The sequence below is a fragment of the Euleptes europaea genome, chromosome 11, assembly GCF_029931775.1.
Source record: "Euleptes europaea isolate rEulEur1 chromosome 11, rEulEur1.hap1, whole genome shotgun sequence".
Lineage (NCBI taxonomy): Eukaryota > Metazoa > Chordata > Lepidosauria > Squamata > Sphaerodactylidae > Euleptes > Euleptes europaea.
In genome coordinates this window covers 79,839,890-79,864,597 of record NC_079322.1, presented here as the reverse complement: position 1 = coordinate 79,864,597, position 24,708 = coordinate 79,839,890, and the positions used below count along the sequence as shown (strand labels likewise).

At 53.3% G+C, this 24,708-nt stretch overlaps 1 protein-coding gene across 2 annotated transcripts in view; it reads right to left on the bottom strand.

Moving 5' to 3' along the window:
- AGAP3 (ArfGAP with GTPase domain, ankyrin repeat and PH domain 3) overlaps nt 1–20,293 on the bottom strand; it is a 95,604-nt gene extending 75,311 nt beyond the window's left edge. For both annotated transcript variants that reach the window (XM_056857783.1, XM_056857782.1), the window contains exon 1: nt 20,023–20,293. In XM_056857783.1, coding sequence (XP_056713761.1) covers nt 20,023–20,293 — 271 coding nt within the window. The remainder of the gene's footprint in view (nt 1–20,022) is intronic.
- Between the last annotated feature and the right edge of the window lie 4,415 nt (nt 20,294–24,708).

Genomic DNA, 24,708 nt, shown 5'->3' with positions numbered 1-24,708 from the left:
CCCCTAAGGCTCTTCTCCATGCAACTGGGGGGTCTTTAGAGGGAGACTTTCTCCGAATATGGAGGCTCCACAGACCTAACTTCATGCTCTAGTCCACAAAATCTGTCAGTCTTTAAAAAGTTTCAGAACTGCTCTGTCTTTGAAATGACATGTCCCTTCCCCCAGGGCAAAATGTATTTATTTATTCATTTATATTTGTATCCCGCCCTCAATCCCCGGCCAAGGCCGGGCTCAGGGCAACAAATCAACAACAATAAGGAAAAAACCATAAAACAACTTCCATTAAAACTATTAAAACCACCTTTCTGGGCCATGGGAGGGGGGCATAGCAGCACCCTCTCTGCTAGCGTTCATGCCTCTAAAGGGCATGCAGAATTATGAGCTATCATCTGCACATTTAATAAGCATCCCCTCTATTCCTTCATCCAAATGATTTATAAAGATGCTGAACAACACAGGGCCCAGGACAGATCCCTGAGACACTTCGCTAGTCACATCTCTCCAAGTGGATGAGGAACCATTAACTAGCACTCTTTGGGTATGATCTGTCAACCAGTTACAGATCCACCTAACAGTAACAGGAGCTAAACCACATTTTCCAATTTGTCAACAAGAATACTATGTGGAACCTTATCAAAAGCCTTACCAAAATCTAGATAAACTATGTCTACAGCATTCCCCTGATCCAGCAAGGAAGTAACTTTATCAAAAACGAGATAAGGTTAGTCTGACATGACTTGTTCTTGAGAAACCCGTGCTGGCTCTTAGTGATCAGCTTGTCTTTAAAAGCATTTCACTCATCCTAAAAGAGAAAACATTTCACTGGAATTTTTTTCAGGGCTCCCCAAAATTTCCATTGGCAAAACAGAAAAAAGATCTCAGAAAAAAATGGGACACCCCCCCCCCCGCCTTCACATCTCCAGGCTCACTGTTCTGATTGGTGGGTGTGGATGGTGTTGCTGCAGACTGTGGGGGTGCTGCTGCCCCGCTCTCAGCTCCTTCTCTCTGCATGGGGTGCCCTCCCCAGCTAAAAGTTCAGGAAGATCTTGACAGGCTGGGTCAACAGGGGCGTGTGGGGGAGAGAGGCTCAGTGGCGTGGTTGTTAAGAGCGGTGGGCTCTAATCTGGAGAACCGGACTGGTTTCCCCGCTCCTCCGCATGAAGCCAGCTGGGTGACCTTGGGCCAGTCACAGTTCTCTCCGAACTCTCTCAGCCCCACCTGCCTTACAAGGTGCCGGTTATGGGGAGAGGAAAGGAAGGAGATTGTAAGCCTGTCTGAGACTCCTTAAAGGTAGAGAAAAGCTTGGTATGAAAACCAACTCCACCTCCTCTTCCTTTGCACCACGGCCCTGATCCAAAAACACGAGACCTGCCCGCCTGGTCCTGCAGTTATGGCCCTGGCCCCAAACCCTGTTTTGATTTTGCCTCCCCAAGTAGTCCAGGTGGGTGCCTTGGGAACCCTGCCCCCATCCCCCTTCCCAGCAGCCTCTTAAGAACGCAAGCGCAGCCCTGCCGGATCCCCGGGCCCCTCCACCTAGCCCAGCGGTACGGCCTGCTCCCAACAGTGGCCAGAAAACGCCACGGGGAAGCCACACGGGGACAGCCATCGCTGCTGCAGGCAGATGGGGGCACCTCACACCTGGCGGCTTCCGGCACAGGACCCTCCCGGGGAAGCCTGCCCACAGTACCAAAGACGCCTGGCCTTGGCATAGGTCAAGGAGGCATCTGGCAGGTATGCCCCATTGGCAGGATGTGATCGCGATCTGGTCAGAAGCCAAGGCCCAATCCAGCCAGCACCTGGCCCTCCAGATAGTAGAACCTCTTGCTCACCTGCCAAATCCCCCCCCACCGTGAGTAAAGCCCCCCCCCCCCACGGCAGCCTCTCTCCTCCAGCAGCTCCCAGGGAGAGAGGATGTCTCGCCGGCCAGCCAGCCAGCAGCACAGCTGGGGCAGGTGGGAACGGACAGGCCGAGAGAGGGAACCGGCCACCGGGGAGGGAGGAGCTCTGCCTGGGAGTGGCTGCTGTGGCCAGCAGCGAGCACATGTGCAGCGCACCAAAGAGGGAAAGCAGGCAGGAGCAGAAGGACTGCCCCCTTCAGAGGCCTGGCCAGGTGCTCAGTCATGAGGCAGCTGCTGGGGCTCCCTGGGGCAGGGGGAGCCTCAAAAGGGCCGTCCCTCCTCCAGGACAGCTGGCAGGGGACCGGCCTGCACAGCAACGGGCCCTGGGCCAGCAAGGGTCACGCCGGCCACCGGAAGAGGCCACACGGCCGGCCCGCTGGACCAGCCCCAGCCACTGCACCTCCAGGCGGCCCGTTCCCTCCTTCCGCAGGGCGGAAGCGAGAAACTCCCCTGCCAGACGCCACAGCCCTGAGGCAGCTTCAACAAACACGCAGGAGGAGCCGGAAGTCCTCAGGCAGAAAGGGCACCATGACCCTCCCGCGGTGGGATGACCCCTGCGGCTGGAATGCTAGGAGCAGAATGTTTAGGAGGTGGGAGGAGGGCCTTATAACCACGGATAAATATGACCGGAATATTAAGAAGGATAGACAAATACGGAAGCGGGGAGGAGCAGCATTATATCTCAAGGGTGGGGATATCTCGTGAGGAATTAAAAATAAAAGTAAAAATAAAAGAAATAATCATGATAATATGGTGGGGGTCTGAAATACTCCTAGACCAGATTACAAAGTTCTCAAAGAAGCGGGACACCGTGATCAGGGGAGATCTCAATTATCCGGACATCTGCTGGAAGTCCAACTCTGCTGAAAGTGAAAGGGCAAATAAGTTCCTGGTTTTGCCTTGCTGACCACTTCCTTTTCCAGAAAGTGGGGAGAGGAACAGGGGGGGGGGCTGCTATCTTGGACTTGATTCTCACCAACAGGGAAGAAATGGTTGATGAGGTGGAAGCAGTGGGGTCCCTGGGTAGTAATGACCATGTACTCTTGGAATTTACCATCTCGGGGAAGAGAAAAGCTGTACGTAGTCAGACACGTAGGCTGGACTTTTGGAAAGCAAATTTTAACAATCAGGCAGCCCATTTCTGAGGTTTCCCCCCACCTTCACTGAAATTGAAACCTTGCCCTTACCTGTAGAACCCATGCCACCACCCCATTGGCTTGCACGGGGATACGTCATCATCTTCAGGTAAGGGCAAAGGGGGCATTCCCAGGCCGAAAGAGCTTAGGAGGCCGCCTAAAGGCAGCTCCTCACCTGGCCTGGCGCAGGAACGCCCCCAGGAGGATGGCGAACAGAAGTGGGTTGTCCAGACACTGGCGCGAGGCTGTGCCAGCGTCCCTGGGTGGCGCTGCTGCAGCAGCGACAGAAGGATGGTGTGTGTGTGTGTGTCCCCGCCAGTGTCTGTGCCACCCTGGGTTGTGTCAGTGGCATGAGTGCCGGCGCAGGAGGGGGCCCGGACCGTGTTTCTTCCTGGCCTCCTAAGGATTTCCGCCCTTTCGGCTCAGGAATGGGCCGTTAAAGTTATGCTGGGTAGGATCCCATGGTCACAAATACTTAAGGAGAAGGGAGTTCTAGAGGGGTGGGAGTTTCTTAACCTTGAAATGCTGAAGGCGCACTCACACAAACCATTCCTATGAGAAGGAAAAATGGGGAGTAGGAGCCTAAAGAGGCCAGGGTGGCTCCATAAACAGCTTCTTAAAAGAGTTGAATAAAAAGGACTCCTTTAGGAAGTGGAAGCAGGGCCTTATAACCAAAGAGGAATATAGACAAATAACTAGTGCTTGCAGGGGGAGTGTTAGGAAAGCTAAAGCTCAGTATGAGCTTAGGCTAGCCAGAGATGCTAAAAACAACAAAAAAAAGGGGTTCTTTTCCTATGTACAGAGTAGAAGAAGAGTTGGTTTTTATATGCCGACTTGCTGTACCACTTAAGGGAGACTCAAACCGGCTTACAATCACCTTCCCCTCCCCTTCCCACAACAGACACCCTGTGAGGTAGGTGGGGCTGAGAGAGCTCTAAGAGAGCTGTGACTAGCCCAAGGTCACCCAGCTGGCTTCATGTGTAGGAGTGGGGAAACAAATCCAGTTCACCAGATTAGCTTCCGCTGCTCATATGTAGGAGTGGGAAATCAAACCCGGTTCTCCAGATCTGAGTCCACCGCTCCAAACCACCACTCTTAACCACTACACCAAGGACAAGATATGGACAAGATAAGCCCATTGAGGGGACCGGAAAGTGACATTGTAACAGGAGATGAAGAGAGGGCAGGACTCCTCAATTCCTACATTTCCTCAGTCTTTTCTCGCGAGGGAAACGGTGCTCAACATGGCATAAACAGAACACGTGATGAGGGAAGGGATTTGCAGCCGAGGATTGGCATTGGGGTAGTGCACAAACACCTGGCTTCTTTAAATGAAACAAAATCCTCTGGGCCAGATGAATTGCATCCCAGGGTACTTAAAGAACTTGCAGATGTAGTTTCTGAGCCTCTCACCATTGTTTTTGAGAATTCTTGGAGAACAGGTGAGGTTCCACTAGACTGGAGGCGGGCAAATGTTATCCCCATCTTCAAGAAGGGGAAAAAGGAGGACCCGGGTAACTACCGACCCATCAGCTTGATGACTATATGGAGAAACGTTTTCGAACAAATCATCAAACAGTCAGTCCTTGAGCATTTAGAAATGACGGCTGTGGTTACTAAGAACTAACATGGGTTTCTGAAGAACAAGCACTGCAATTTAAGAAGGATGTAGACAAGCTGGAACGGGTCCAGAGGAGGGAAACGAAGATGCTGAGGGATCTGGAGACCAAGTCCTATGAGGAAAGGTTGGAGGAGCTGGGTATGTTTAGCCTGGAGAGGAGAAGACTGAGAGGGGACATGAGAACCATCTTCAAGTACTTGAAGGGCTGTCATAGAGAGGAGGGTACCGAATTGTTTTCTGTTGCCCTAGAAGGTTAGACCAGAACCAATGGGTTGAAATTAAATCAAAAGAGTTTCCATCTAGAGATTAGGAAGCATTTTCTAACAGTTAGGAGCAGTTCCTCAGTGGAACAGGCTTCCTCGGGTGGTGGTGGACTCTCCTTCCCTGGAGGTTTTTAAGCAGAGGCTATATGGCCATCTGTCAGCAAGGCTGATTCTGCGAACTTGGGCAGATGATGAGAGGGAGGGCAGGAAGGGTTGTGTCAGTGCTCGGCTCTCGTGGCCCCTTCTTACATGCCCAGGATAATGCCGATTGCCACTTTGGGGTCAGGAAGCAATTTTCCTCCAGGCCAGATTAGCCAGGGATCCTGGAGGGTTTCCCCCCCATCTTCTGGGCATGGAGTTGGGAGTCACTGGGGGGTGGGGGGTGAGGAGAAGGTAGCTGTGAATCTCCTGCATTGTGCCGGGGGTTGGACTAGATAACTTTGGAGGTCCCTTCCAATACTATGATTCTATGAGTCTATTGTTAAAGTGGATTGAAAGTGCGTTAGTCAGCATGTGTGAAAGCCCCCTACGATTCTATTCAAAGGACCTGGAGAGAAGCACAAACCAGAAGGGGAGGGAGGACTAGGCCTGGCTGAGCAACACGGCGGGCGGGGGGCACGCTGGACCCACCCCAGAAGGCTTACAGAGGGCTCCTTGCCAATCCAAGGCAGTCGAGACGAGGACCCCTGCGAACCCAGGCGAGGGAGCTGCCGCTGCTGCTTCCAGGAGCAACAGGGGGCCCTGCCCACACGCCTGCTGGCCACAGCCGGACTCACACTGGCCCCCGGCAGCCCAGCCCAGCCCAGCGGCCGGCTGCTTTCTCTCCCACCCCCTCCTTGGTTTCAGAGAAAAATCTTGGTAAACGTGACAGCAGTTAGCTTCGGTTGCTTGGCAACCAAATCGCAAAAAACAAGAGGCGCCTCCCCCCCCCCCAGTTATGTTTGCAATCTCCCAAATCACAGCGAAGCCTAGAATTACTCATCCCTGCCCAGGGCACCAGGCATCGGGCCCCAAAGTCAAAACAGGGCAGCAAAGACCCACATGCAAGCCCCACGCCGAAACAGGCTCTGCTCAGAGGAGCTGCTTCTGTCAGGCCCCAAACCCAGAGGGCACGCACTCGAACCCGCTCCCAGTCGATGCCCACCACTGCCGCCTTGCCAGGCCTCAAACACAACACAGAACAGACTGCAAGAAGAAGAAGGAGCAGTTCTGCCGCAGCCGCAGGAAGCCCCCACCCCCTCCCCGTGCTCAGCAGCCTCACATTATCATAGGGTTGGCCCCTTGTGTGTGTGGGGGGGGATTACCTGGATCACATTTGAGGGGAGGGCAAGGGCAGCTTTGCCTAGTGTGACCCTAATCTTCCTACAGTTTCCCACCCCCGGTCCTTCAGACCAGTGACCAGAGAGCAGAGAAAGGCCATACAGCCCAAACGCAGCATTCAAGTGGTGCGCACCTTTACAAACCCGTCACCAAACCGGGGGTCTCATGCAGGCAGGGCCCCTCACAAGAACCCCCCTTGCTTAATACCTTTTTGTTAACAGCAGCCCAAGCATCATCAGAGCAGCCCCCAAGAGGAAAGGGGCTGTAGGGGGGGGGTTGTGACTCCCCAGGGCAGCCTCTGCTTGGCACGCAGCCAGGTGAAATCCCCTGGAGCATATCTCCAGTGGAAAGGACAAGGCGGTAAGTGATGCGAAAAGACCTTAAGCCTGAGACCCTGGAGAGCCACTGCCGGTCTGAGTAGACAACACTGACCTTGGGGGTGGGGAGGGAGAGAGAGAAAATCATGTTTCGTTGCATGCTGCAAGAGCCTGAAGTCTGCAATATGCCCTGCAGTCATCTCCCTGACGTCTCACCCCCCTCTCCCCTCCCACGTGCCTGTCTCCATTCTTTCAAAAAACCGACACACGGCAGACTTCTGGCTCTTCCAACATGCCCTGAAGTGTCTTTTTCTTCCACTCAACATCCAACCAAAAGAGAAGTTCTAAGGAACTAAAAAGTTTGCCCTCGCTCTTGAGATACTTTGGCTGCTTCCAACAGAACAGGACTCCATGGCTGGTGTTTGGGGAATGACCAACACAACCGTTGACCATTCATGTCTTCACCTTGCAGAAGAACTGCAGCCCTCCCTCCCTAGGACCCCTTTCCCAAGGGGGTGGGGTCCACTGCAAAACAGTTACCCACCCTCCTCTTTAGAAAGTGCCAAGAAAACCCACCGTTGGCAGATTCACACATTAGATTAGAAACATTTCCGCACTGATGAGAGGCTGAGAAGCACCAGACCGCAGGACCATCACACGAGTGACCCACTCAGGGACCTGCAAGGCTGGAAAGGACAGGTGACAACCAGAAAGTTTCCTGTAGTGGGAACAGGCAGGCCTGGTTATGCTGACACTCCAGAAAGATCCAGGAAGGAGAACGCTCTAGGACAGAAGGGAGTGAAAGGCTCGCTAGTATTAGCATTAAAAATATTTATAGCCTGCTTTTCCACAATAACTCAAGACTACTTACAACAGCCTTTCATACTGCTACGAATTAAAAGAATACACACCTATTCAAGTATTCAGGTTGAGCAAGGGTACAAAGAAAAGGTGAAAATAGACCCAAAAAAAAACCTTTCCCTACACTCAGTACTTATCCTAAATGATGTTTAAATAGAACAGGCTAGCTTTACTTGATGATGCAGCAGTTTTACATTCAGCATTACCTTAGTTCTCTGGGTGGGGTCTTTCCTTTCCCCCACCCCCCATGATTCCTGGCCACATGGGCCAGGGGAGTCCCTATGTAAAGACTTAGTCCTGCATGGATTGTGCTCCCAAATCAAGAGCAAGATGCAAGACAGCTTCTTCTCTACATCCAGATAGTATAATTTCCCCCTGGGAAGAGTCCTTTCTCCCTCTCCCTCCCCCCGCCCCCGGTTATTCAGCCCTTCCTGCTTCCAGAGAAAGGGTTTACTTTCTAGCCATTTGCCTCTTAGCAGCATCTGCCCCTTTGGCGTATGATGTCCTAGCAGGGCGTGAGACAGTCAACGATGGTCTTTCCTTGGCCAGAGCCATTAACTTATGTAAGCACTCAACTACCCTGCACTTGGATGTGGACAGCTCATCCCCTGGCCCCCTCCTTCCTGCCAGCTCTGAGTTTGCAGCTGGGCTTCAACACACAGAGAGCAATCGCAATGATTGAAATATTGGGGTCAGTTCTTGGGTGGAGGACATTTCTTCACAAAGGACACAGAGCTTCCTACTTCTGATATGGTTCAGCTTACACTTGCCAACTCAGTGAAGAATCAAGGTGATTTTCAGTCTTTGAAAAACAACAAGCGCTCTCACATCAAGTATTTCAACTAGCTGAGATGATGAATATCCTATTTAAATCAATTAATGGAATTAATGGAAAACTGAATACAATTATTGAGGAGATCCACGATATGAAGACCCAAGATACGACAACAATTATGTCAACGGAAATAGAAGGTTCTACTAAGGAGATGACTATTGAATGCTATGTGGAAATGGTGATAAAATCTGGAAATAATGACAATGAATTAGAACAATTTATTCTTAAAGAGGTAGCTGCAAATGACCAGCTGGCAATGAGAGAGAGCAACATGAGAGAATTCAATACCTCTACAATCTACTTGTCTGAGTTACTGCTGACAGGAGGAACATTATTATCCCAAGAAAACACTTCCTGGCAGCCAGCGATGGAGGGAGACATGATGAAGGATCTTACCAAGAAGCTGCTGGAAATTTTAACAAGAAGCCAATGGATACAATCACTGGGATCTTCTTTTACATTTTCAGAGGCCAGAATTGCAGCTACTATACTGAAAAATGGGGGTTGGAGATTGGGAAATAAAGAAGGACTGGTAGATCCCCTCCCAAAACAAGATAATGGCTAAGATGATGCTTATTTTTGGGGTGTAAGGGAAGCACGGTGGATTTACTTTGATGAATTTTTAAATGGAAAAATTTGTTTATGTATTGATCTAATCCCTTCATTATAGAATAATAGAATGTTATATAGAGATAATGATGATAATATTATAACTATGTAGGACTTGAAATTGCTTATAGAAGTAGTATAGATAGCTTAAAGCAAGTCTGTATGAGAGAAAATAAGGATTAGAAATCAATTTGAAATGCAAAAGTGTTAACCAGTAGAATTAGTGACTGAAGAAGATGCGGGGAAGTCATATATAGCAGATAGCATTGAATACTATAGATAACATATTCTCAGTAATAGCAATGAGCTTTTTTGTTACAAGTAGTTACAACTGAATATATTGTTGAGATATGTTTATTTTTTTGAATTGTAGAAAATAATAAAAATAATTTAAAAAAAAAAGAATCAAGGTGATTTGGGACCTAAAATTATTACTGGACAAGCGAGTTAATACAGCTGCAAAAAAGGATGCTCACTTCATCTTCATTTAGCCTGAAAGATGCCCCCCCCCCCATCTTGACTCGGCTGGTCTGGCCCTGTGGATCCGTGCTGGGGGTCATTGTAATTTGCACCCTGCATGGCTCTGCCTGAAAAGTCATCTTGGAAACTCCAGATGATACAGAAAGCCACAGCCTGGCCACTATTGGGCACTAGGAGAAATGTGCGTGTCACACCCACTTTGCAGTCACTTCAGAATGGGGAGGGGCCATGGCTTAGTAGTGGAGAACCTGCTTGGCGTGCAGAAGGTCCCAGGTTCAATCCCTGGGAGCATCTCTAGTTAAAAGGATCAGGTAGGAGGAGATATGAAAGAGCAGCTGCCAGTCTGAGCAGGCAATGCTGACCTTGATGGACCAAGGGGGGTCTGACTCTGTAGGAGGCAGCTTCACGTATGTGTTCAATGGTTACTCCCAAACCATTCCTATGAGAAGGAAAAATGGCAGGAGCCTAAAGAGGCCAGGGTGGCTCCATAAACAGCTTTTTAAAGAGTTGAGAAATAAAAAATACTCATTTAGGAAGTGGAAGGAGGGCCTTATAACTAAAGAGGAATATAAGCAAATAACTAGTGCTTGTAGGGAGAGTGTTAGGAAAGCTAAAGCTCAGTATGAACTCAGGCTAGCAAGAGATGCTAAACGCAACAAAAAAGGGATCTTTTCCTTTGTACAGAGTAAGAGTAAGAACAAGGACAAGATAAGCCCATTATGTTGACCGAACAGTGAAATTGTAACAGGAGATGAAGAGAGGGTAGAACTCCTCAATTCGTACTTTTCCTCAGTTTTTTCTCACGAGGGAAGTGGTGCTCAACATGGCATAAACAGAACACGTGGTGAGGGAAGGGATTTGCAGCCGAGGATTGGCATTGGGGCAGTGCACAAACACCTGGTTTCTTTAAATGAAACAAAATCCTCTGGGCCAGATGAATTGCACCCAAGGGTACTCAAAGAACTTGCAGATGTAATTTCAGTGCCTCTGTCCATTATTTTCGAAAAGTCTTGGCAAACAAGTGAGGTGCCAGAAGATTGGAGGCGGGCAAATGTTGTCCCCATCTTCAAGAAGGGGAAAAAGGAGGATCCGGGTAACTACCAACCCATCAGCTTGACTTCTATACCAGGAAAAGTGTTCGAACAAATCATCAAACAGTCTGTCCTTGAGCATTTAGAAAGGATGGATCTGATCACTTAAAAACAGCATGGTTTTCTCAAGAATAAGTCATGTCAGACTAATCATCTCCTTTTTTGAGAAAGTTACTTCCTTGCTGGATCAGGGGAATGCAGTAGACATAGTTTATCTAGATTTCGGTAAGGCTTTTGATAAGGTTCCACATAGTATTCTAGTTGTCAAATTGGGAAAATGTGGATTAGATCCTATTATTGTTAGATGGATCTGCAACTGGTTGTCAGATCGCACCCAAAGAGTGCTAGTTAATGGTTCCTCGTCCACTTGGAGAGAAGTGACCAGTGGAGTTCCTCAGGGATCTGTGCTGGGCCCTGTGTTGTTCAACATCTTTATAAATGATTTGGATGAAGGAATAGAAGGGATGCTTATTAAATTTGCAGATGATACTAAATTGGGAGGGATAGCAAATACTGTAGAAGACAGAGCCAAGATGCAGGATGATCTTGAAAGGCTGGAGAAATGGGCTAGAACTAATAAAATGCACTTCAACAAAGACAAATGTAAAGTTCTGCATTTAGGTAGGAAAAATAAAATGCATAATTATAGGATGGGGGAGACTTGTTTGAGCAGTAGTGTGTGTGAAAAGGATCTTGGGGTCTTAGTAGACCAAACACTGAACATGAGTCAGCAGTGTGATGCTGTAACTAAAAAGACAAATGCAATCTTGGGTTGCATCAACAGAAGTATAGTGTCCAGATCACGTGAAGTGATGGTATCGCTTCACTCTGCTCTGGTTAGACCTCAACTAGAGTACTGTGTTCGGTTTTGGGCACCACAATTTAAGAAAGATGTAGACAAGCTGGAACGGGTCCAGAGAAGGGCAACAAAGATGATGAGGGGTCTGGAGACCAAGTCCTATGAGGAAAGGTTGAAGGAGCTGGGTATGTTTAGCCTGAAGAGGAGAAGACTGAGAGGGGATATGATAACCATATTCAAGTACCTGAAGGGCTGTCATATAGAGGAGGGTGCCGAGTTGTTTTCTGTTGCTCAAGAAGGTCGGACCAGAACCAGCGGGTTGAAATTAAATCAAAAGAGTTTCCATCTAGACATTAGGAAGAAATTTCTAACAGAGCGGTTCCTCCATGGAACAGGCTTCCTCGGGAGGTGGTAAGCTCTCCTTTTCTGGAGGTTTTTAAGAAGAGGTTAGATGGCCATCTATCAGCAATGCTGATTCTGTGACCTTAGGCAGATGATGAGAGGGAGGGCATCTTGGCCATTTTCTGGTCACTGGGGGTGTGGGGGGGGGAAGGTAGTTGTGAATTTCCTGCATTGTGCAGGGGGTTGGACTTGATGGCCCTGGTGGTCCCTTCCAACTCTCTGATACTATGATCACTTATGGGGTCCAATTCAAGGTACCAGCTATCATCTACAAAGCCCTTCATGGCCTTGGAGCAACATCCCTGCGGGGCTGCCTCTCCTGTTATGCTTGATCAAAGACGGCTTCACTCAGCTGAGCAAAGCCTTCTGAGGGCGCCAGCCCTGCCAACGGCCAAGATCAGCAGCTGCCCAAACGACTGCATCCTCTGCTGCAGCCTCCCGCCTTGTGGGATGCCCCCCCCAGTCAGGAAGGACTCCCCCCCCTACACACACACACTTCTATCGTTCCACAGAATGTACAAAACAAAACTGTTCAGGAGGATTTTTTATAAGAGGATTAGAATTTCAGCAGAATGGAGCAGTCCAGCAGGATGATTTTATAAGGGAATAAGACTGTATTCTAGCGCAGTGTTTATTGTATCACCATCTTCCTTTTACCGCACTGCCTTCTATTTCAGTAATCCACTCTCTGCATTATGGTAAAGTCCCGCCTGCCTCGGTGTTTGTTCACATTGTTCTCCAGTTCTGTAATCCCAACCCTGCTGCACAGTTCATTGATCGTCACGTGACCTCTGACCGCATAGCTCTATATTCTGTAATTCACCTTGAGCCTCAGCAAGAAAGGTGAGCTATAATTAAAATAAAATGTTAACTCAAAAGCATATTTTAAAAACACCGAGACCCTGATTTCCTTAAATAGGAAAATAATCGGATTTTTATTGTATTAATTTAAAGAAAATCCTATTAAATGTAATGGATCAGCTGATCTATTATTCCTAAAATGACAATCCTGTATATTGAAAATATGGATCAGACACAGATTACAGGAACTCCCTACCATTCATGGTGGAAGCAGCACCGCAGAGCAGAGATCTAGAAGAATGAGGTCCTCTCTGATTTTGGCTCATACAAGTAAACATTTTAAGGGGGAAATTTTATCCTATAGGTCACCTAGGCAATGATACAAACTGTTACCACCAAGGAGCACAGTTTGTACCATTTGCCATGGCCAAACAACACACTCATCCAGCCGTCTGAGCGCCGTGGCAGAAAATGGAAGATGAAGATAAAGGAGAGAAAGCAGAAGCCACCCAGAATGGGCTCCAGGGCAGCCGGCAATGCCTCTTTGTGTCATTTGCCACACAACGCCTCACCAAACCATTTCCAAAGCATTTTTAAAAGGTGCTTAAAAACCTATAATTAAAAGAGGCACAAATGTATGATTGGGTAAAGATGCCAGGCACTTGAAGGGGAAAAGCCCCCAAAGCAATAATGACCCATGGGCAAAGGGGCAAACTGGATCCGGTCTGTGGACACGCAGCGCACGCCTCTGGGCAGAAGGGAGTGGGGCTTAGCACCCCCAAACCCACTTCCATCCACAAAGACATTTGGAACAGGCACAACTGGGAAACAGTGGATTACTCATTACATTTTTAATCCTGCCTAGCCGCCAAGGAGCCCAAGGCGGCATGCAGTGATCCTGCCCCAACCCTGTTCCATCCTCAGAACAAGGTAGAGTGACCAGCCATGGTCACCGTATGAAATTCATGACTTAGTGGGGATTTGAACCCAGCTCTCTCGGAGCCTAGTCCATGTGCTGCAGCTTATGGTTCAGTATGGCACCAAATTGTGGCGGTTTCAAAAATAAAATGAAATCCTTACATTAAGATGTATTTGAGAGGCAGCTGGGATGGAATAATAGCCAGTCTGTGAAGAGAATAGCAGGCAGCCACTGTTATGGGACCGAAAGTCTTTTTAGAGATGCTTTACGGAAAGGGAAACTGATAGACAGGAACAGTTGCCAGTAATCCAAATGCAAACCATGCTCAGATTTATGCCAGTCAGATTTAAAACAATTGGGCATGGGGCTGCTCTGTACATTTATTACTCATTGCGAGACCTCGTGTGGTCATCCTGTAATAAAGGACTGGCAAGAGCCAGTCCCCGGCTGAGTGGCACACGCCAATGACGGTGGACTCAGGATGTTGTACCCGGGTTGCTCGACATATTTGTGAATTGGGGTCAGGATCCCTGGCTCACCAACGTCTGTGAGCATTCAGGCGCCCGTTCTGCACAGGACACCCACTTCCTCAAGACTGTGAACGTGGAAACGGGCTCCAAAGAGCTCTGAGGGGGATCTCCCAGGAGTGGGCAGAAGAGCGCCCACCTGACAAAGGAGGACCAAGGATGGGAAGAGATGCCCATCGGGATAAAACAGTTTCTAGAAATTGATCTGGGAGACGTGGCAGCAAGGAAGGCAAAGACTGCGCTCAGCAGTCGTCTGAAAAGAACCAAACGTGGATGACTGAGGCTGCGGCCACCACCCGTGGTGCCCCTACAGTTGAAACACCGAGCTCAATTCTGGCTGCTGCATCACTGAAAGCAAACTCTGAGCTGGAAAAAAGAGAGCCAAGGGACAAGGGGTTAAATTGTCTACTGCAATTTAAGAAGGATGTAGACAAGCTGGAACGGGTCCAGAGGAGGGCAACAAGAATGGTGAGGGGTCTGGAGACCAAGTCCTATGAGGAAAGATTGGAGGAGCTGGGTCTGTTTAGCCTGAAGAGGAGAAGACTGAGAGGGGATATGATAACCATGTTCTTGAAGGGCTGTCATATAGAGGAGGGTGCAGAGTTGTTTTCTGTTGCCCCAGAAGGTCGGACCAGAACCAACCGGTTGAAATTAAATCAGAAGAGTTTCCATCTAGACATTAGGAAGAATTTTCTAACAGTCAGAGTAATTCCTCGGTGGAACAGGCTTCCTCGGGAGGTGGCGAGCTCTCCTTCCCTGGAGGTTTTTAAGCAGTGGCTAGATGGCCATCTGTCAGCAATGCTGATTCTGTGAACTTAGGAAGTTCATGAGAGGGAGGGCACCTTGGCCATCTTCTGGGCACTGGGTGTGTGGGGAGGAGGTAGTCGTGAGTTTCCTGCATTGTGCAGGGGGTTGGACTAGATGACCCTGGTGGTCCCTTCCAACTCTATGATTCTATGACTTCTTCCCTGTTAGGAAAGGCAAAGGCCTCTGGGGTATTATAGGATGGGAGTGGACTATCTCAGCGGTTGGTGATGCTACGGAAGTGGAGCCCAAATAGAAAGTGGGGTGTAGGGCTTAGAGGGCGGTTAGCAACGGGGAGAGCAGGCTCACCTGAGCTCCTTAGAGGGAGGGCAGGATTTCCATACGTAGCCCGAGAAGTCAGGGCAACCTGACAAAAACACTGATGGGCAGTAGAAAGAGGCCAGAGGAAAGGAAGTCGTCTTCTGCCCCTCGCATGATCACCTTCGCCTGCGCTCTTCCTTCGGTGGCTCAGAGAGCCACACAGGCTATCAGCAGCAACCAGAACAGCCACAGAACTCTGGTACGCCCCACGCAGCCCCACACCCCACCAAACACACCCAGGCGACAGTACAACCATCCGCGTTGGCCGTCACTGTAACTTTTGAGGTTCCCGGAGTGCCTCTGCACAGACAAGGCTGTTGCTTCCCACTGCAGCCACCCTTTCTCCTGCCCTGGTGCGAGGGAAAGGCCTTCCTCCTCCTCGGCCTTCTTGCCCTTCTCAGCATGAGCACAGCAGGCCAGGTGAGAAAGCAAGGCGGTTGAGGTTCCTGGCACCAGCCCCTGGCTCTCCTGCTGGCGCTTGCCTGGGGCTGGATGGGGTGTTGGAGAGGGCAGGCCCTGGACTTCCAACCTCAGAAGGAACGAGGCACCCCAGGCAGGGAGGGGCTCAGCTTTCCTGCCCTCCAGCCTTTCCAACAGCGGCTGCTTTAAGGTGGGATCCACCAGTCAAAGAGCCACCTGTGGCCCCCGAGCATCATGGACTTACGCAATTCACCGCTACGGGGTGTGGTGCCGGCCTGGGACTGACGACTCTTTAAAAGAACGTCAAATTCATTGAGGAGGCTTGAATTCTATGAAGCAGGGTGCACATACAGAGCCTCCATGTTCAGAGGGAGTCTATCTCTAAACATTAGTCCTTGGGTGGCAAAGCAAACAAGTGAGAGATATTGCACTGATGCCTTGCTTGTGTGTAACTGTGGGATGCAGGGGAAAGGCTGGAGAAGATGGGCTTTCAGTCCCATGCTGACCTTCTCATGTCTTGATCTCCCTCAACTCCTGTTAACATAAGAAAGGCCCTGCTGGATCAGACCAAGGCCCATCAAGTCCAGCAGTCTGTTCACACAGTGGCCAACCAGGTGCCTCTAGGATGACCACAAACAAGGCGATTGCAGCAGCACCATCCTGCCTGTGTTCCTTTACAGCACCTAATATGATAGGCATGATCCTCTGATCCTGGAGAGAACAGGTATGCATCATGACTAGTATCCAATTTTACTAGTATCCATGGATAGCCCTCTCCTCCATGAACATGTCCACTCCCCTCTTAAAGCCTTTCAAGTTGGCAGCCATCACCACTTCCTGGGGCAGGGAGTTCCACAATTTAACTACGCATTGTGTGAAGAAGTACTTCCTTTTATCTGTTTTGAATCTCTCACCCTCCAGCTTCAGCAGATGACCCCGCATTCTAGTATTATGGGAGAGGGAGAAAAGCTTCTCCCTGTCCACTCTCTCCACACCATGCATAATTTTATAACCTCTATCATGTCTTCCCTTAGCAGCCCTTTCCAAGCTAAACAGCCCTAAGCATCTTAACCACTCCCCATAGGACAGTTGCTCTAGTCCCCTAATCATTTTGGTTGCTCTTTTCTGCACCTTCTCAAGCTCTGTAATATCCTTTTTTAGGTGTGGTGACCAGAACTGTACACAGTATTCCAAGTGTGGTCTCACCACAGATTTGTACAAAGGTCGTATGATGGCAGCAGTTTTATTCTCTATTCCTCGTCTAATTACGGCCAGTGTGGAATTTGCCTTTTTTTACAGCAGCCGCCCACTGGGTTGACATCTTCATCGAGTGATCCACTACCACCCCGAGATCCCTTTCTTGGCCTGTCGCTGCCAGCACAGATCCCATCAGTGTATATGTGCTGAGATATTTTTGCCCTGATATGCATCTCTTTACACTTGCTCACATTGAATCTCATTTGCTATTTTAATGTTTGGCAAATTGGTACGACTGGAGCTGGTATGACACCCCCCCCCCCCCCGGTAGAAGCTAAAGTCTAAGTAGAGTCCAGAGGATCAGCAGCAAAGTCCCCTTGCTCCCCCCACCTCAGCTTTGCTGGATATGGTGAACCTGGGAGCGGGGCTGGCCAAAACAACAACCAGAAGGAGAGCTGGACATCCCCCCCCCCCGCTCTGTGGGTGGCCAGGTCTAGCACGGTGTCCGTTTCAGCAGCCCTACCCCAGCCACTGACCCACAGCCCCGAAGCAAGCCAGCCATCTGACGCCACCAGAGGGGGGGCTCCCAGGACCCATGGACAACCACGTGCCCTCCCCCAGCATCAAAGGAACAATGATAGACGCACTCCCGCACTCCACTGCCTGCCAGAGCAAGTTGAAAGGGCAGTCTGAAGAAGACGTCCGCAGTGCAGAAGCCAAATGCCGCGTGCCACCTGTGGAAGGGTCGAACACCCACAAGGGGGTCCCGAATCTCCGCACCTCAGCTGGGCCTACACCCGCCGACTGCAGGGCACCCCCCATCCCTAGAGCCACGGCTGGCTGGAGAAATCCCTCACCCTCTGTGAGCTACAAAACACCACACCGGCTGCCATGCAGGGACTGGCATCCTCCCCTGCCACTCTCCACCAGGCCGCCAAAACACCCACTGGCGGCACCGAGCTCTTTCCCAAGAGAATCCAGACTGGTCTGGAGAGCAACACCCCCCCCCGCCCCGTCCTCCCCGCATTCAGCCTCACAGGGCTGACACCAAACAATCACCCTCCAGAGACAAGCTGCACCGCTCATTTCCGCCCCTGCTCAACTTGCCCCCGGCCTGCCTAGGACTGGCTGGATTCAAAAGCCGGCCCACCCGCGAGGGCCCGTGCCCTGGCGCGTGAGGGGCCGGGCTGCCCCCAAGACAGGGCTGGCAGGCAGGACATTCCTCCCCCGTCTGTGCAGTTAGGGAATTTTTTAAAAAGGGTTTGTTCATTGTTGCTGGAGTCTGGCAAAGGGCAAATGTGCTCTTGCTTCATCACGTGAGAAGGCGGCACACGGCCCTGCAAAAGGGGGTGGGGGGGAGGCTCCTCCTGCACCCTTTTCCCCTTGAAGGATGGAGGGCAGAAGCCCCGGACCTTTGGGCGCCCGTGGGCACTGGGAATTGCAGAGTTGTGGGCACATCGCACGACCCAGCGCCAGCCAGTGCGGCCGGTGGCACCCAGCCCCCTCACCCTGCCATCTGCCCGGCAGTCGCCAGGACCCAACGGCCACCGGACACACCTCCCTGGAGCGGCCCCCGCCTCCGCCTGGGGGAAAGGCTGACCGCCGGTGGTGACCTTCAAGGCCCTTCAAAGCCGGGATGGGACCCACACAACTGGAGGGCCCCGCCTCCTTCCCAACAGCCCTCTGGGTTGCATCAGGCGGCCATCTGTTGGCTACCCCACCGCTCGCTCGGGATGGCCCAGGGCCTTTCCCATCTGTGGGAGAGGCCCCCTCCCTGGAGAGGCTCCAGGAGGCCCTGCCCATTTGCCAGGGCTCCTGAGGGGACTGGAACTGGCAGGCAAGTCTAAGGGGGGGGGAGGGCTTTGGGGCTGGCGATTTGGTCTTTGGTTTTAGCTGGGAGTGTTCTAACTGGCAAGGGAAGCTGCCCTGAACCAAGAGGAAAGGTGGGATAGCAACGTTGTCAGCAATAACCAAACCAGCAGCTCCTCCACCCCCACTCCTGGATGCCAGAATGCTCCACGTACCTCCCTGGCCCCCAACCTCCTCTGCCCGGGCCTAAAGACCCCCGAGGCCCCACCGTCACCGTGGTGGCCGCCTAAAAAAAATGGATGCCCCCCCCCCCAGCCAGAAGCCTGAACATCCGGGCTCTCTGACTGCATCCGTGCCGTGAGAAGCAAGGCCTGCCAGAGGGAAAGCTGAGATGGTGCCCCTGGCATTCCAAGCGACCTCCCAAGCGCCCGTCCGCCTCGGGGCACGCTTTCCAAAGGGAGCCACACCCAGGCTGGTTGCAGGAAGGAGGCGTCCACGCCACACGCCATCTTCCAGCTCTCTTCCCCCCCTCCCCCGCACACACTGCATTGCCGGGCACAGTGTTATTAGCAAACAAGGGCCACGTGTGCGCACGGCACAGCATCCCCGGCTGGCTGGGCCGCTCCTGGCAGCAGGATCCCGTTAGCCCAGCACGCTTGGGTGTCTCCCCCCCCCCCCCCCGCTCCCAAGTGACTGGCCAAACACAAGGACAGCCCTGCAGGGTCTTCCCCCACCACAGGCCCTTCCAGACAAACAGGAGGCAGGCAAGAGGGCAGCAGGTGAGGGGAGGGTCTCCACGGCACCGAGCCCCACATCTGCTTGCCCCAGGCGCGGCCCTCGGGCACTGCAGCGTTCCAAGGAAGCCCCCAAAGACCACTGCCTCCGAATTGCATGCGGACCCAGGCCCAGCCCCTGAGCGTGTGCAGAGGGCCTTTCCATAAGCAACGGCAGTCCCCAGGACCGGAGCCCGGACCCCCGCCGCCTCAGCACCTTTCTGCTCAGCCGCTGAAGGCAGAGGCCACCGGCCGGCCACCAGCTGCCCAGGCCAGCAAATACCCCCCCCCCCGCAGGCCATCTGGTGGGGCCAGCCCTTGCCAAAGCCGGGGGGGGGGAGGTCTCCCCTGCAGACAGCCCTTTGGCCACAGGCTCCGGAGAGGCGCGGGGCGGGGGCAGCCCGGCCAGGCAGCGCCTTCTCGGGGCCGGCTTTCCAAGGGGCACGCCGCGTGCCAAGGCCGGGGGGGGGCAGGGAGCGTGCCACCCGCCCAGGGATTAATCACGGCGCCTCTGCGGAGCAGGAGACCCCGGCACACACGCCCCCCCCCCGGCACCGGGCCTCCATGGTGTGCCGCAGCGGGGGGGGGGGGAGCCTCTGGCACCGCGCTCTCGCTCGCTCGCAGGGAGGCGGGCGGCGGCGGCTCTGGGAAGGAGGGCATCGCCCGGCCCCGCCAGCAGAGGCACGCGGATCCCGGGCGGGGGCGGCCCGGAGGTCGACCCCCCCACCCCCCACCCCTTCTCCCCGGGCCAGCGCCAGAGCCCCCCTCCTTCGCGCCCCCGCGCCGTCCCCCCCCCGGCCGTCGGTGGGGCGGACCCACCCTCGATGGAGATGACGTGCTCGCGGATCTGGCTCTGGAGCGCCAAGTCCTCGACGCGCTCGACGAGGTCGTAGATGGCGTAGATGTTGGGGTGCACCGACTCGAAGCGGCCGATCTCGGCCCGGATGGCCGACGAGTTGGACAGGCCGAACTGCGGCTGCGGCCCGCCGGACCCCGACGACCCCGGCGCCGCCAGGCTCTGCGACGACGACGCCGCCGCCGCCGCCGCCTGCTGCCCGGGGCTCTGCCCGCCGCCCGCCTGGTAGTTCATGGCCGGCGGACGGGGGGCGCGGGCGCGGGCGCGGGGGGGCGCGGGCTCAGCGGCGCGGGGCGGGCCGCTCTCGCCCCTGCATGGCCGGCGGCAGCAGCTGCGCTCGGGGCCCCGGCCGCGGCCCTCCCCGGCGCCCGGAACCACCGACCGACCGACCGACCGACGGACCGACGGATGGACGGCGCTCCCCGCAGCAGCAGCAGCAGCAGCAGCCCCAGCCGCCGCCCCCGCTCCTCCTCCCGCGTCAGCGCCGGTCTGGAGCCGCCCCCGGAGAGGCGGGCAGGCAGCGGCGAAGGGCCGGGAAGGGAGCGGAGCGCCCGGGCGGCAGCGGCAGCGGGAGCGCGCGGCAGGGGCGGGGCAGCCTGGCTCCGCCCGCCCCCGCAGGCGCGCTCCCCACCCCGACGCCCCCTCCTGCCGCGGCCGCGCGGGCCGGCCAGGACCCCCCGGCCACTGACGTCACGCGCGGCGGCCCTCCCCCGCCAGGCGCGCCCCCGCCCGCCCGGCACTGCGGCTCGCCGCCGGGGCCAGAGTCGCCCGAGCCGGAGGGGCGGAGAGGCTGCGGGGGCTCCTTGGCCTCCCCCTGCAGAAGGGGGGCGAGCCTGGGGCTGCACCGCGGGCCCGGCAGACAAAGGCCCCCGGCCGAGGCCCCCTCTCCCCGGCACCCCCCCTGCTGCTGCTCCTCCTGCAGATTCGCCGGGGTTTCAAGGATTGCGGGGCCAGGAGGCCGGCGCCCCCGGAGCGCAAGGGGGGGTGCTCTTGTGGGGGAGAGGCCCCTGTGCGCCCCCCGCCCCAAGCCCGCCCAGCCAGGCTGGGCTCTTGCTGCCTTCCGAGCCGCTGGGTAGGAAGGTTGCTCCGGGGGCCTACAGCCCAGCCGCAGCAGAGATTATGGGACACAAATCTGACTTTTGAAACGGGTGGGTGGATTTCAGCCTCCCAGGACCCTCCGGGGGATCTAAGTCACCCCTAACCTGGCAAAAAACACACCCAACAGAAACCCAGCCCTTCAGAGGAAGACAGCCAGAGGAGACCCCAGGGCTGTTGGTTTGCTTTAGGCATAGCCCCCACCCTTCTTGTGGAGACTCCAGGTGGATCGCACAAGATCAAGAAGGCAAGCAGGCAGCCTACGGCACCCAACACACAACCCAACAGGATTCGAATTCATGGAGAACTTGTTTGCCTCATTCCAAGGATCTCACAAGGATTCCTCAGCCTTCACTTAGCAAAGCTCATACCCCCCCCCCCATTAAAATCTTCGTGGCCTCTAAGGTGCTCCTGGAGTCAAATCTACCTGTGCCAGGTGTCGAGCAGCTCAGCACCCCCCTGAAAGTAGCTTCGTGAGATGTGCCTCCTGCCTGTCCACCCCCTGCCCTTGGCTTCCCACACTGATTTCATCTCCCTTCCTTGTCTTCTGCATTTCCTGGCCTTGGAGCCTGCTCTTAACAGCCATTTCCCTTCATGGTGTTCTATAGAAATGTCTGCTGAAGCTGAAGGGTGAGAGATTCAGAACAGATCTAAGGAAGCATTTCTTCACACAACGCATAGTTAAGTGGTGGAACTCCCTGCCCCAGGATTTGGTGATGGCTGCCAACTTGGAAGGCCTTAAGAGGGGCGTGGACATGTTCATGGGGACTATTAATGGCTACTAGTAAAAAGGGATACTAGTCACAATGCATCCCTATTCTCTCCAGGATCAGAGGAACATGCCTCTTATATTGGGTGCTGTGGAACACAGGCAGGATGGTGCTGCTGCAGTCGTCTTGTTTGTGGGCTTCCTGGAGGCACCTGGTTGGCCACTGTGTGTGAACAGACTGCTGGACTTGATGGACTGTGGTCTGATCCAGCAGGGCCTTTCTCGTGTCTGCCCAGACAGAGCCTGCCATCCCCAGAAGCTTCTGCCCAGATGAACACTTCTCCCGCTTTTAAAGGTGGTCCCGGCGGCCCTCTTCTCTGGAAGCTTCTACCCGTGGCTTTGGGTGTGGAGCCTTTGCCTTTTCAGGGCAGGCCTGGAAGGAAGCCAGAGGTCCCAGAGCCCTGCCTCCCAAGCAGGGCAGGCTGACCTGGTGGCCTCCAAGGGGAGAGGACGCATCCAGTCAAGGGTGAGAGGTCCGGGCAGGGCTGGCCTGGAACGCTGCACTGGAGAGGCAAGGAGAGGCAATCAGCTGCTTGCCCTGAATCTCACTGGTAAGGACAGCAAAGGCTGAGTATCAGAAAAAGAAGAGGAATCAGTTTTTATACCTCGCTTCTCTCTACCAGATGGAGTCTCAAAGCAGCTCACAATCTCCTTCCCTTCCTCTCCCCACAACAGGCACCTTGTGAGGCTGAGAGAGTTCGGAGAGAACTGTGACTAGCCCTGGGTCACCCTGCTGCCTTCACGTGGAGGAGTGGGGAAACCAGCCCAGTTCTCTGGATTAGAGTCCTCCACTCCTGAACACTACGCCACACTAGCTCTGGTCCACCAGGACAGGTGGTATCTGACAGAGAGTTTGGGATGTACCGTCTGTATCTTCCCTGGAAGTCAGAACTAACTGAAGCCTGAAACCTTGAAGGCAAGAGAGACCCACCTCCTTTCTCAACATGGGTTGCTTAGCGGCATCCGGTTCTCGGAGGCAGGCAGGGGAGCTTTATGCAGTGAGGGGGGAGCCGAGATTGGCGCGCTGGAAGAGGAGCCACGCAAGAACCAAGAACCGTTTCCCAGAGGGGAAACGGGCATTCGGGATCAGCACTGGCGTGGAGAACCAGCAAGGTGCTGTGGTTGCAGTGCTGGTTGAGGAGCTGGAAGGGGCGGCCTTGGGCCAGTCACACTCGGCCTGTCCTACCTTGCAGGGAAGTGAGAATAAAGTGGAGGAGAGAACAATGTGAGCCGCTTTGGGTCTCCGTTGGGGATAAAGGCAGGAGAGAAATCCTGTCAATAAAGTGGCTTGGACGTCCGTCCACCTGGAGGCCCTCGAGGCACCGGTCATCCCTCTCACAAGTCCTAGGGAAGGTCTCTCTGCACCCCATGGGGGCAGTGGCCCCACGGGGGGGGGGGCGGAGATCTGCCTCTTGGTGATAGGCTTGATACCGCCAGGCAGCCTGCTCTCCCTCTTGGGTCAGCCCTGAGCCCCACCCAGACCAGCACTCTGCCTTCCGGAGCGGCGGCCTCGGGGGTCCTTCGCTGCCTGGCCGTTCCCGGACACACGTGGCCCCGGTCCAGCCCAGCCTGTGTAATGTGGTGGCCCCAACTGGCAGCCATGGGCAGGAGGCCTGCCTGAGCTCAGCCCCAACACACACACACACACGTTTGTTCCAGCAAAAACATCCGAAGAGCCCTGCGGGGTCAGAGTGGAGAGGGACCACCCAGTCCAGCACCGTGCCTCACCTTGTTTTGACTCTTACTTTATCAGTGAGTTAACAACACGAGAACATCCGAAGAAGAGACTGGCTGGATCGGACCAGTGAGGGACCCTCTCGTCTAGCATCCTGTTTCACATAGCAGTACCAAGCAAAAACAGTGCATATTTGAAAAAGTTATTTACACATCGTTATCCTATGTGAATAACAGTGCAATCCGGGGGGGGGGGGGCTGAATGCAACTGAAGAGCGGTGAGGCAGGACCCCCCTTGGCAGAATCCAGGCGGATATTCCTTCACCCTTGTGCTGCGCCATGGGTTTCATTGGCATAATATTTTTAAGTTGATGGCCCAGATTAGACTGCTGGAATGCCTTTGGGTACTGACTACCACCCCCCAGGCCCTAGGAACACCCCCTCCCATCACAGCACAGTGGGTATATTGGCATGGTGGGTATACTGGAAGGGCTGTGGCGTGGAGGTGCACTGGCAGCCTGCCACTGTGCCAATGCACCAGGGCGCTGTGCCAGCATAACTCCAAAATACAGTGGCAAAACTAAAAGATATTGGGTGGAGAAGGTAAAATGATATAATAGAAAAATATTTTTATTTTAAGGCGCTTATATCAGCATCAAAAACATTAAAAATTATAAAACAAGGCACAATGTCAACTCATAAGGTTCGTAGACTTAAACCACACACCATACGCGTTCTGGCCTACAGGCCTTCATCGGTGGTCAAATAAAAACCCATATAATGCACATACAAGTAATATACAAAGGTATCATCATATGCTTTACCAGGTTGACACTAGCATGCACAATCTGTATGAGAGACCAATACAGTCCAGACATCCCATATGCATGCCTGGGCTTGTATAAAGTTATCTATCTATATATGGTGATATATTTGTATATTACTTGTGTGTGCATTATGTGGGTTTTTACTTGACCACTGAAGAAGGCCTGTTGCCCGAAACTCATATGGTGTGTGGTTTAAGCCTATCGACCTTATGAGTTGCCACTGTGCCTTGTTCTATCATTTTTAATGTTTTTAACCCTGATATAAGAGCCTTAAAATAAAAATA